The sequence below is a fragment of the Anastrepha ludens genome, chromosome 2 (assembly GCF_028408465.1).
Source record: "Anastrepha ludens isolate Willacy chromosome 2, idAnaLude1.1, whole genome shotgun sequence".
Lineage (NCBI taxonomy): Eukaryota > Metazoa > Arthropoda > Insecta > Diptera > Tephritidae > Anastrepha > Anastrepha ludens.
In genome coordinates this window covers 182,383,644-182,395,121 of record NC_071498.1, presented here as the reverse complement: position 1 = coordinate 182,395,121, position 11,478 = coordinate 182,383,644, and the positions used below count along the sequence as shown (strand labels likewise).

The following is an 11,478-nucleotide window of genomic DNA, read 5'->3' as shown; positions in this document are numbered from 1 at the left end:
CATGGGCACAGCTAAATGGATCACAGAGGATGGAATTCGTGTATAGGAAATGAAAAATGCTCCAAACCGCCTCATTGTTACTGGCAAGCCTTCCCATCTGGTGGAGATGCCATTCCACTTCCTTTTGTAACATACTTATAGACATGCTTTATGAATTTCACAAAATTGGGGTGCTCAACATTCCAAAATTGACCTTTTATTTAACTTTTAAGGTATCGTTCTGCCGTTATGCCCTACAGAGCGAAGACGATATAGGGGGTAACTATCATTACTTACAACTGTGTCACCCACCAAAGCACGCAGAGCATAATTAGAATTAGAAGATCAACCAGCAACTATAACAGCATAACAGAGCACTGTGATTGCCGCACGGTCAACGAACCGTGTGCTTCGTCACTATTTTGACCGTTTCGGAATCAGGGATTTCTGACAAATGAAAGCGAAAATTTCATCCATCCGTCCAATCACCAGTAACGCAATTAATTCACAAAATTGTGATCCAAAGTGGTGTTCCACAAGTTGCAGCTTCATCTTCAATAGGTATGGCGACATGCTGTTTAGTAGATGGATGTTGGTGCGCAGGTGCGTGATGCGTTAAATTAGCTGCTGACGCTGCACATCCTTGGTGTGGACGTTCGTATCGCTGGCTACTCTGAGCGGCATGGTGCAACCTGAGTTCATACTCATGACAACTTGTGGTGCTAGGATAACCGACTCGAAGGATCAGGTCTTTACCAACAAACAAAAATTGTTGGAATAAATATCACAAAGCGCATCTCAGGTCCCGCTGTTATGCAGTTATCACGATATAAGAGTGATAAATGAAGAGAACGTTGCCAGGTGATAAGAAGGGGGCGCCTTATACCGCACCGCTGTGCAATGCTGCTGAGCCCTTCTCCGTTCTTTCCATTCCCACAGATCGCGCGTTAGCGAACGCGCTTTCCTCAAAGTGATCACAGCTGTTTACACCTGTTGGACAGCTCAAGGAAATTCGTTCTAATTTCTCAGCAGAAGCAGACATTTTAGAAAACGAGCGTAACCGCATTCGTCAAGTCGATCCCGGGGTTTTCGGATAAAGCAGCTGGTAAATCAACATAAGCGGGCCAAATGGGTTGAACATCTGAAGTCCTGTAACTTCACCTCTGGTTCACCGTAAAATCTAATACGACTACACACAACGGCATCCGATAATTGGGAGATGTGTTGTGCGAGTCTTTGGATAATTTATATTGCACTATTCCCCAGAACCAATCGTCCTGTTACCAGATGGTTGCACAACCTATTAAATAACATTGCAACTCTTGCTTCACCATCGGCAAGAGTCAGGACTTCAGAAGAAGTCAAAAGCTTCCAAAGCCATTGTTGTAATCACGTTGATGTTGGAAAACATGCGTCCAACGGCATAAAACAATCGACTCTCCCAAGGTGTGAAAAGGTGGTCCCCAAAACACCTGTGTGGTCGACGCGCATTAGTAGCATTTCGAAATCAAATCGGTAAACAGGAGAGGATAAAGTAAGGGGTCTCTTGCTTTTCAACTTCTATATTTCGCAGCTTCCTCAACCACCAGTAAGTGCAACCAAAATATATGTAACAATTTGTGAGTGAATTTGACAGAGCTGTCGTAGCAAAAATTTTACCAATTTTAATTCGTTTGCTTTTATTTTTTGGAATAATAGTCCCTTAAAAGGGAGCCGTACTGAGTTAACAATCTCGTCTTATTTAATACACCTTGAATGTTTCTTACACCTTACTAAGGTCCAAATTATAAACCGCAAGAATTCTATTTGTTTTTTTTTTATATATAATGGCATTGGTGTTATACTAGATATCGTTCCGCAGATTTTGATATCAGATCGTGTTTTGGTGTTTCAACCCCACAGTGGGTTTCGAGCACGGGCCCTACCGCATACCAGTTACGCAGACACCCATTTAGTTACGGCGGCCATACATTCATAGATAGATGCCTGGTTTACTAAAATAATTCGAATGATTTTGCTCAATTTAAATGAACACTATCTTTATTAAAAATTTTCATTATTACATACATATACATAAGTACATAAATTCTGGATTATATTCAATTATCGGTAATTCAACTTTTATCTTTTATCATATCACAGTTAACTTATTATAATCCGTTTATTATTTGTTTCTTTTGACAGTGGAAGTACATTGAACTTAAACTCTTAACTTAGCTATATACGTAGATATTTCTTAAACTTTCTATATTCGCATATATTAATATTATATATTGTAAACATACTATTGACTTTTGCACCTTTTGTTCACAACATTCCTTAGTCTTGATCATGTGATTTATATGTGTCTGGCCATTAACATCAAAATATTAGTTGTACGTAAGGTTTCATGCACATATAGGAATGTATTCATAGCGTATAAGTGTAGGTTTGTTAGATAGATTGAATAACCTAATCCAACAATTGCTTGATTTGAAATTATCCCTAATTAATACCATCAGATATTTATACATTTTACATAAAAAACGCTTATTCAACTTACATTAAAATATCTATGCTTTTTCTCCTATGTGCATCTGCACAAGGCTTTATAATTAACAACATACCTACATATATTGTATAATGTATCTATATGAACATGCACATGCACTTTATACATACATACATACATGTATATACCTATGCTTACTAGAAGTACATATGGATATCATTGTAAATACTATAATTTGTGGTGTACAATATATTTTCACTTTGCAGGTTTCCCATTTATTACAATTACAGCCACACCAGGTGATTTTTATTTACATTAGAAATGTTTAATAAATAAGTGTACATATCAACACCAAAATGCACCAAATCGAAAAAGTATTTTTAACAATTTCAGGCAGCCAATACTAAGATACCCCAGCACACGTTTCCACGACAGTCGTTTCTACGTTGCCGGAACGACCCGGATTTATATCCGGCCAAGGACTTTCACTAGATCAGCATTCCCGTACATGTATGGGGAATGTTTATGCTGCTACAACAAAAACATTAAAAATATTGGCAGAGTGTTTGCGAATTTTGATACTATATGTATGTAAAAATATTGTAATATAGAAAAATGCAACAACAATTAAGAATGATATACTACATACATATCTTTCGTATAAAAAACTTAAACAAATAATAAAAAAGAGCTACAAGCTACCTCAGCAAGTGATTAAGAAGGCGCTGTGACACTCACAACAAATATACTTGAATTAGCAGAAACAGGTAAACAAATAGCTGTATGACATCGAAAATGCTTAATTTTAATTTTTTTGTATTTCATATACCTATCTAGTTAAAATATTTGATGCATTTACGACACTTAATTCTCCAGTACTTAACAATATGGCTATACTCTGATTATTATTAGTTAGCTAACCATAAATTTTGTTTCGTTCATGTTGGCATGTGTCTGCAATAATTCAATAATGAACTCAGCAATAGTAGACTAATAGATACAATACGGGCGCAATAACATTAATATTAGGTTGTCATAATAAATATTTTTTTTTTGTAATATATACCTATATACTTAATTAATTGCATAACCATGATAAATTCTAGTAACTACTATGTAAAATTTATACGTAATAGTATATACAGTGGTTCAAACGTCTAATCGTACATGCAGAGGGCTCATCTTAAATATTAGTTTTAAAAGAGAAAATTTGCTTAATTTAAAATAATATACACTGATTTTATTTCATAATAACCTAATTTATTTCGTCATATACAAAAGTTTTAAGTTTTCACAACCATTTCTTAAAAAAAACAAAAACAAACAAAACAAAAGAAATTCATGTCCAAACGAATAATCGTACATAAGTAGACGTCGACTGGATACCGTTATCCTATAAGCATTTTTTTCAAATTGCGTTTTGCACTGGACTATAAATAAATTCTTATTTAGTTATCCAGATTGCTTTAAGTGATAAACTTAATCGGTACGTAATGGCACCTTCAGGAAAACAGACAACGGTAGAAGAACGAAAATTAATAATTAAATTGCACGAATCGGGAAAAACTTTTAGAGAAATCGCAGTTTTAGTAAATAGAGCTCATTCTACCGTGCAATATATCATTAAAAGATATAAAAATGACCTCTCTATTGTAAATAAAAGTCGTGTTGGCCAAGGCAAGAAGCTAAGTGACCGCGATGAACGTTTGATTTTAAGGGAAGTGAAAAAAAAATGCTTTTGTAACAGCAGTAGAAATTAACAGAGCGTTAAAAGAAAAGACTGATAAGATAGTTTGTGATGAGACAATCCGAAATGTTTTGAAAAGAAACAATTATCATGGCAGAATATCACGAAAAAAGCCATACATAAGTCCTAAAAACAAAAAAGCTCGCATGAAATTTGCTACAGACTATATTACAAAAGATATTAACTTCTGGAAAACGGTAAAAATAAAATAAAATTTAAATTATTGGCACTAAATTTCTTTTTTGACAGGTATTATTCACAGACGAAAGTAAATTTAATTTAAAAGGGTCCGATGGAAAGTGCTACGTATGGCGAAAACCCAATGCAGAATTTGATTGTAAAAATACAAAGCCTACTGTGAAACACGGTGGTGGATCAGTGATGGTGTGGGGGTGTGTTTCGAGTTCAGGTGTTGGAAATATTGATTTTATTGAAGGCAATATGGATAAATACAAGTATTTAGATATTTTAAAAAATAATGTGAAGCAAAGTGCCGAGCGTTTGGGGATAATAGACAATTTTGCTTTCTACCAGGACAACGATCCGAAACATACATCAATGGTTGCGAGGATGTGGCTTATTTATAATTGTCCAAAACTACTCCAAACCCCCGCACAATCACCTGATCTTAACGTAATTGAGCATGTATGGGAGGAATTGTCTAGAAGATTAAAGGACAAAGTCTTTCGAAATGTTAATGAGTTGAAAGAAACTCTACGAACTGAGTGGTATAATATTTCACCAGAAGTATGTAAAAACTTAGTAGAATCGATGCCAAAACGGTTGAGTGCTGTGCTTAAAGCTAAAGGACTCTCTACTAAGTATTAATTTTAAAAATATTTAGTTTGAGAGCATAAATTCAGTATTGTACGATTATTCGTTTGGACATGAATTTCTTTTGTTTTGTTTGTTTTTGGTTTTTTTTAAGAAAACGTTGTGAAAACTTAAAACTTTCGTATATGACGAAATAAATTAAGTTATTATGAAATAAAATCAGTGTATATTATTTTTAATTAAACAAATTTTCTCTTTCAAAACTAATATTGAAGATGAGCCCTCTGCATGTACGATTAGACGTTTGAACCACTGTACATATGTATGCACTTTACCAAAAATAGTTGTGTAGGCATCTTAGTTTGTAGCATGTAACTCAGACATTGAACTTTCAACAGACGGACCCTTGTGATCAACTATGGATGATATATCAAGTTTATTATTGAAAGAGTGCTCGAAATCAGCACTGAGGGGATGAGAACTTTCAGTACCAGAAATCGTTTTAATTAAGGAACTTGATGTGAGCGACTCAAGTTCGTGTGTTTCCGAATTAATGAGCTCGCCGATTGCCGAGCTCGATGGTGTAAGCAATTGCTCGCTGGCAATAACTTGGCTTTGTTTCCTAGAAACGTTTGTAAGTACCAAAATTAATAAATTATTCAGATGTACATGTGGTTTGCGGCATGCCTCTGTAAACGCTTACCTTTCATAATACTTATTGCCACTAGTTGACGATCCTTTACTTATTAACGGGTAATTGAACTGCATGAAACCATATTGCGGCCCGGCTGTTTTCAGAAGACTCATTAGAAAAAACGTTCCGAATAACCAACTGACAACCATCACAATAACTAAAAACAAACCGATCTGTATGTACGGCAGTACGTTGGAAGCTAGCATTAAAGCACCAGCAACACCTGTAGTGATTGCGGCCATCGATGTTGGACCCACAATCCGTGATAAGGTAAATTGGCTAGCGGCCCGACGTTCTCTCGTCGGCGACATTCGGTAGTGTATACCGTAGTGTAAACTAAAATCTACCGCTAATCCAATCGCAGTACTCACGGTTATACTTTCCAGCACATTTAGCTTCCACCCGAGTAGTATTAGTATGGATACTGTCGTAAAGATTGTGAGCAAGACAGTTACAACAGCATACAGCGATACCAAAACGTTCAAGGTGACCAGTAGCAAAACAACTAGCGAAGCACTCATTGCCACAGTAATCGCCACTAAGGTATCGTGACTCAGCGTGCCTTGTGTGTCGAAGAATTTAAGTTCGCTCGTAAACCAGCCGCCCTGCATTTCGGGCGGTGCTGAGTTCAACTCATCCCTTAGCCACTGCTCAACAGTTTCAACAAATGTTTTCACTTCTTTGTAAGCCGTTGTGTAGGCGACATTCGATTCGAATTCGATCACTAAAGCTTTCACTTTTGGTGGAGGCAGCGTACTAATTTGCGAAACATTGTTTGTTGCATCCTCGTGATGGCCATGTGACATATCAATGGTTTGCTTCTCCGCCAAGAATCTTGGTCCAGCAACACCTGGTGTATAATATTTGCGCGGTGTGGCGTAGAGCAAGGACATACTTTCTGGCAAGCAAATGTCGAAAACTTGGGGCTCAAAGGGAAACTTTGATACATCGCAACATGGTGTGCGGTCATTATTGTCCATTCCATCTATGCACCTGGAATTGTTCAATTAATATATATATATAATATCGATAGTATTCGTAGTAGGAGTTATTATATATGTATGCTATTAACTCATAGAACTCACATGCGATCCATTAATGAAATAAAATTTTCAATGAAACAATTTGATAGCAATAAACCAAAAGTAACTTCATAAAATGGTTGTAGTCTTATTTTTTTGCAAAAATTTAACAGCCAAATTTGTGCAGCCTTCGTAGATATATTAAAAGTATTGTCATAATATAAGTTTCCACGGGAAAATGGATCAGTATAGTCTCCATCATCGACCGCTTGAATGCCCCACACGAAGCGTAGTGGTAATTTAAAATTTTCATAGGCCTTGAAATTATAAAAATAATTAAAGTTACTATTACCAAGACACATACTTATATTTTATCTGTATGTAGGTATAATTGAATCATGCTTACCGACATTGATTTCTCAAACCAGAATTCATTTTTCATTTTGCTATTATAAATTTCAAATGGATGTTTACTTGCGAACAATTGAAAATGCGAGGTCTCTGGCAACTGTAGACCTGGCGCGTATAATACAATAACTGAACTAAATAGTCCTATCGCGCCTACAAAGAGAAATCGTAAAACATCGGAATAAATATGTTTGTATATATTTGATCTGCAATTCTATATTACCGAATGAACAAATCCATATTGTAGCATAATTCATCACAGCCCTTGTAATAAATGATTCAAGAAGATGACTGGACTTTGTAATTGACTTATTGAACATGAGCAGAAACTTCTGCAAGGGAAGTTTGCTATTGCAGGCCGTACAGGCAGACAAGCGTTCCATTATGCAGACGACTGCAGGTAGCCAAGTTATCATAAGCAAATAATTGGTAATAGCTACAGTTCCAGCAAATACACTGCAAGTTTAAGAAAAAACAACTAATTTTAAAATACTGCTTGACGCCAAGTTATCGTATCCATAGATACATAAACATACCCAAAGCATTTAATAGCCGTAATGGAACTGGTGTACGACGCAAAGAATGCGGTAGCAGTTGTTAGTGAAGACACAAACATAGACAATGCTGAATGATGAAATGTGGACGCCATTAAGCTTTGCAATGTCTCTGTATGTTCATTTCCACCATCGGCAACTGACGTGGCGGTATGAGACGCGATTGTTGCTTTTGTAGATTTTGTAAAACGTTCTGCTATAACGCATTGCCAAATTTTCACAAATAGAAACGCATTATCAGCTCCTATGCCTTAAATTAAATAGAAGTAATTTAGTAGGTAATCTGTAATTTGGATATGACATTAAAGAAATGCTACCTATGATTACAACCACAGCAAGCAAATTCATATATGGAAAGAATGCCATCTTGAATACAAGAGTATAGACGAAATAGGCTAAGCCCAACGAAAAGATCACTGCCACACAGACCATCAATGTTATAAATAGCGAAGTTGTATACAGCCAAATACAAGTCATAACGAAAACTCCGCCCAACGACACCAACCAAACATCTGTGAGCAAAGACTCGTTAAAAAGTTCATTTTCGAGTCCCAAATCCATCGACATAACTTGCACAAGTTCATTTTTCAAATCACTGAAAATGAAAACAAACATAAAATTAAGCTATAAATTTCGTTTATTTATTTTTTGAAAGAATACATCAAAAGAAAATCGTCTTTCCTCTTCTATATTCTTTTATTGTAAAATGTTCGAATGCTGCGGAAGCTATCTTACCACATACAAGCGTAACTATAGAGCAAGGAAATCCCCTTTCATTAGAACGAATGCGAAAATCGAACAGTGTGATGAGCCGCTCATCAGCAATCATTTTTGGTACCCCCTACAGGTAAATGGGTCACAAGTGAAAAGCAAAATATGGCCCAAAACAAAATTCGGCGTAGAAGAATACAGAGATTTTGTGAGCCGTTTGGAAAAATGCAAGAAGGAATTGTATAAAATGAATTTTCGATGTCCTGTTGTGGATACTAAATTAATAGAACAAATGTTAAGGGATTTAGAAAAGAGCACCTACATGGTTACTTACTCTCCAAATTGTTTTGAGTCACGAAAGGAGTCCCGACGTTTTTTAAGAAATGCACATGAAAAAAGCAATATGAAATATTATGAAACCACTTACGGTACATATTACAACCGCGTTAAAGAATTGGATCGTTTTAAGGATGCACTCTATGCTGTTATTTTCAAACCCGAAAGGAAGGATTGGCAGAATGAATTGAATAAATTGTTTTTAACGGGTGTCACTATATATCAAACTAGCTATGATATTCCTGCTATAGAACAAGCGAAAAAGAAAAAAATGAGGGATGGACCTATAGATCGTTATACTAATAGGCGTTATTGATCAAAACGAGTAAATAACGTGGCATATCTGCATTCTTGAGTAGAGGATGCTATGTACTTACGTATCTTCCCATTCATGGAACAACGGCAGGATTTTTGATGTATAAGCCACAGGTACAAATATCATTGCATATTTCAAAAATACGGTTGTGTCCTGATTAAAAATTATGTTAAAAATAAACAAATATATAGAACATTAAATATTGAATACGCTAAGAAGAAAATTTTTAAATTTATCAACTTTTTTTTTATCAAACTTTATGTTTTAGCAAGTATTGTATTTACTTAATTTCTTAATATAATATAATATATTTATATACTTACATTCATTCGTATGAAGTTGACGTCAGTCAAATAATGTAAAATATTGAAAACAATGTTGCCGCGTGTGCATTCGGCTGGAGCTGTACACGGGCTGAATTCGCTGCAGTCGTTACTCAACTTCAAATCATGATAGTACTCGAAACACATCACCAATAAATTTTGAAGCATAACGACGTCCTCAGTCTGAAATAAAATCAAAACTTGTACATGTTCTGCCATTAAGTGAGTAACGTAATCCATACATTCAAATCAAAACAGGAACTCTTATTGACTAGCAGTGCAGCATAATTGGGTAATGACCATGGCCGACAACAAGTGTCAGTGAGTTCTTCTCTCTGACAAAATTCACCATAACTTGGTATAGCAAGAATTTGATTCTGTAATTGACACATTGCTAGCAGTCCATTAAGGTCGAAAAGTGAATCCGTGGCATTAGGTCCAATACGCTCAACAACGAAATGAGAGTAATCCTTAGATGGCGAATCACAAAAATAACCTTCCACATGTGGACCATCTAGACCCCAAGAGGGTGGCATTGGGGCCTGTTTGAGTATGTTCCAGGTACTCTTTTTAGTTTGAACCTTTTCGCGGTGGTAGTCCTCGTCGACGGACGTCGTATTACGTCCATACTCAAAATGTTCGCTTCTATTCGACTGCTCCATGGATGACAAGGAGTCATTCGTAATTTCATAATCACGAAAAACACCGCTATCACCATTCCATTGAGTTGGTAAAAGGTCGCTTCCATTATTTTTTCGAGTTGTTATATTGAATCGGTTCTTCAGAAATAAAACCTTTTTACTTAAATGTAATTCTTTATTTTTGTGTTGTTTCGGATTTTTTGGTTTTCTTTGATTCTTGCGCTTATGTGCTCGATTGTGGAGTTGATGCTTGCGCTTCTTATTCATGTGGTGATGATTAATGGTATTGTAATGGCGCAAATCATTTGGGTCGGTCACAAGGCTGCCAAATGGGCCTGTTTCCTGTATCAGGTTATTCCAGGCGGTTAGACGCTTTCCTAATACTGTACCCCGTGTTTCAAAGCCCTACAAGAAATTTAAATAATACCGAAGTCAATAAATTTTATATGCTTTCAGTATTGTTTTTGTTGGAGTTTTATATCTACTTTATTTGATTCAAGATATACAAAAATCGTTCAAATTCCCTTACAAACGTTACATTTTTCGTTAAATATATATAAGTTAGGTAATAATGGCGCGCATACCAATGTGGGATCACTAAAATCCGGTGCTGTGTTCATGGTCAAGGACACTGTGATGCAAGCTGTACACAAAACGGCTACGGCCAGGACCATTAGATAAGGCCGCCGCACCAAGAAGTTGTAATACCAAAGCATGTGCATAACCACAGTATAAACCGCAGACAAATACAATTTTCACTCACGACTAGTCCATAGGATTTCTTATATTGCATTTACATCCTTTTTTACATATTTATATGTTAATCATATTGTCATTCATAGTTTCATGTAAATTTTTTCTGAACCTTTTTTCTCCAAATATCCCTCTTAGCTTTCCATTTGTTTCTACTAATTATAAGTTTTATATATCACGACCGTTTACACGCACTTATGGCCTCATACACTTTTCAATAAGTTTAGATGTGTATATAACATTTGCAAATTTATATGAAAATACAACAAAAAACAAAACGACTACAGGTATTTACTAAGCAAATAATGCGAGGACAATAAGCACTGCCCATATCCTCTATTCCTTTTTTATTAATAAACAATTTGAAAAAGTGCAACACTGATTTTTTGCCTCTATGTTTTACTATTACACGCTGTCCCCACGAGATATATATAATTGTTTGTTTTTCATTAATTCTTATATAGAATTCCTAGCTATTGCAATAATAATGTATTAATAATAAAATTTTTCCTTTGTTATTCGTTACGTAGTACTTTTTTAAGCCCATATTCTGTTGTATTAAACTTTCTTTCGACCTATGCTTTTTCTCCCTAAAGGGTTTATCAGATAAATGAGCAAATAACAGAAAAATCATAATATTAAAGACTATTTATTGAAGTATGTGGCAGATAAAACTGTTAAATTTTTTTAGATTACCGCGTAAGCAGGTATGTATTATGCGTGGTGTTG

The 11,478-nt window shown here is 35.5% G+C and overlaps 2 protein-coding genes across 2 annotated transcripts; one reads left to right on the top strand and one right to left on the bottom strand.

Annotated features, from left to right (window-relative positions):
* Positions 1 to 2,001: 2,001 nt before the first annotated feature.
* Positions 2,002 to 11,090, bottom strand: LOC128856007 (protein dispatched). Its single transcript, XM_054091338.1, has 12 exons — positions 10,581 to 11,090; positions 9,598 to 10,401; positions 9,356 to 9,538; positions 9,094 to 9,185; positions 7,987 to 8,264; positions 7,652 to 7,919; positions 7,339 to 7,571; positions 7,114 to 7,268; positions 6,771 to 7,024; positions 5,695 to 6,678; positions 5,327 to 5,613; positions 2,002 to 2,998 (listed from the first exon to the last, which is right to left on the bottom strand). Exons 1-11 carry the CDS (start codon positions 10,716 to 10,718, stop codon positions 5,349 to 5,351), a joined length of 3,654 nt encoding a protein of 1,217 aa, XP_053947313.1. The 5' UTR covers positions 10,719 to 11,090; the 3' UTR covers positions 2,002 to 2,998; positions 5,327 to 5,348.
* Positions 8,311 to 9,087, top strand: LOC128856008 (uncharacterized). The gene has a single exon (XM_054091339.1). It carries the CDS (start codon positions 8,376 to 8,378, stop codon positions 9,030 to 9,032), a length of 657 nt encoding a protein of 218 aa, XP_053947314.1. The 5' UTR covers positions 8,311 to 8,375; the 3' UTR covers positions 9,033 to 9,087.
* Positions 11,091 to 11,478: the final 388 nt, after the last annotated feature.

Excerpts from the sequence above, each read along its gene's own strand:
- LOC128856008 (XM_054091339.1), top strand. The coding sequence starts at position 8,376 with ATGTTCGAATGCTGCGGAAGCTATCTTACCACATACAAGCGTAACTAT.
- LOC128856007 (XM_054091338.1), bottom strand. The coding sequence starts at position 10,718 with ATGCACATGCTTTGGTATTACAACTTCTTGGTGCGGCGGCCTTATCTA. Across the intron at positions 9,539-9,597 it reads GTTCCTGTTTTGATTTGAAT|ACTGAGGACGTCGTTATGCT; the intron begins GTATGGATTACG and ends ATTTTATTTCAG. Across the intron at positions 8,265-9,093 it reads TTCCATGAATGGGAAGATAC|TGATTTGAAAAATGAACTTG; the intron begins GTAAGTACATAG and ends TTTCATTTTCAG.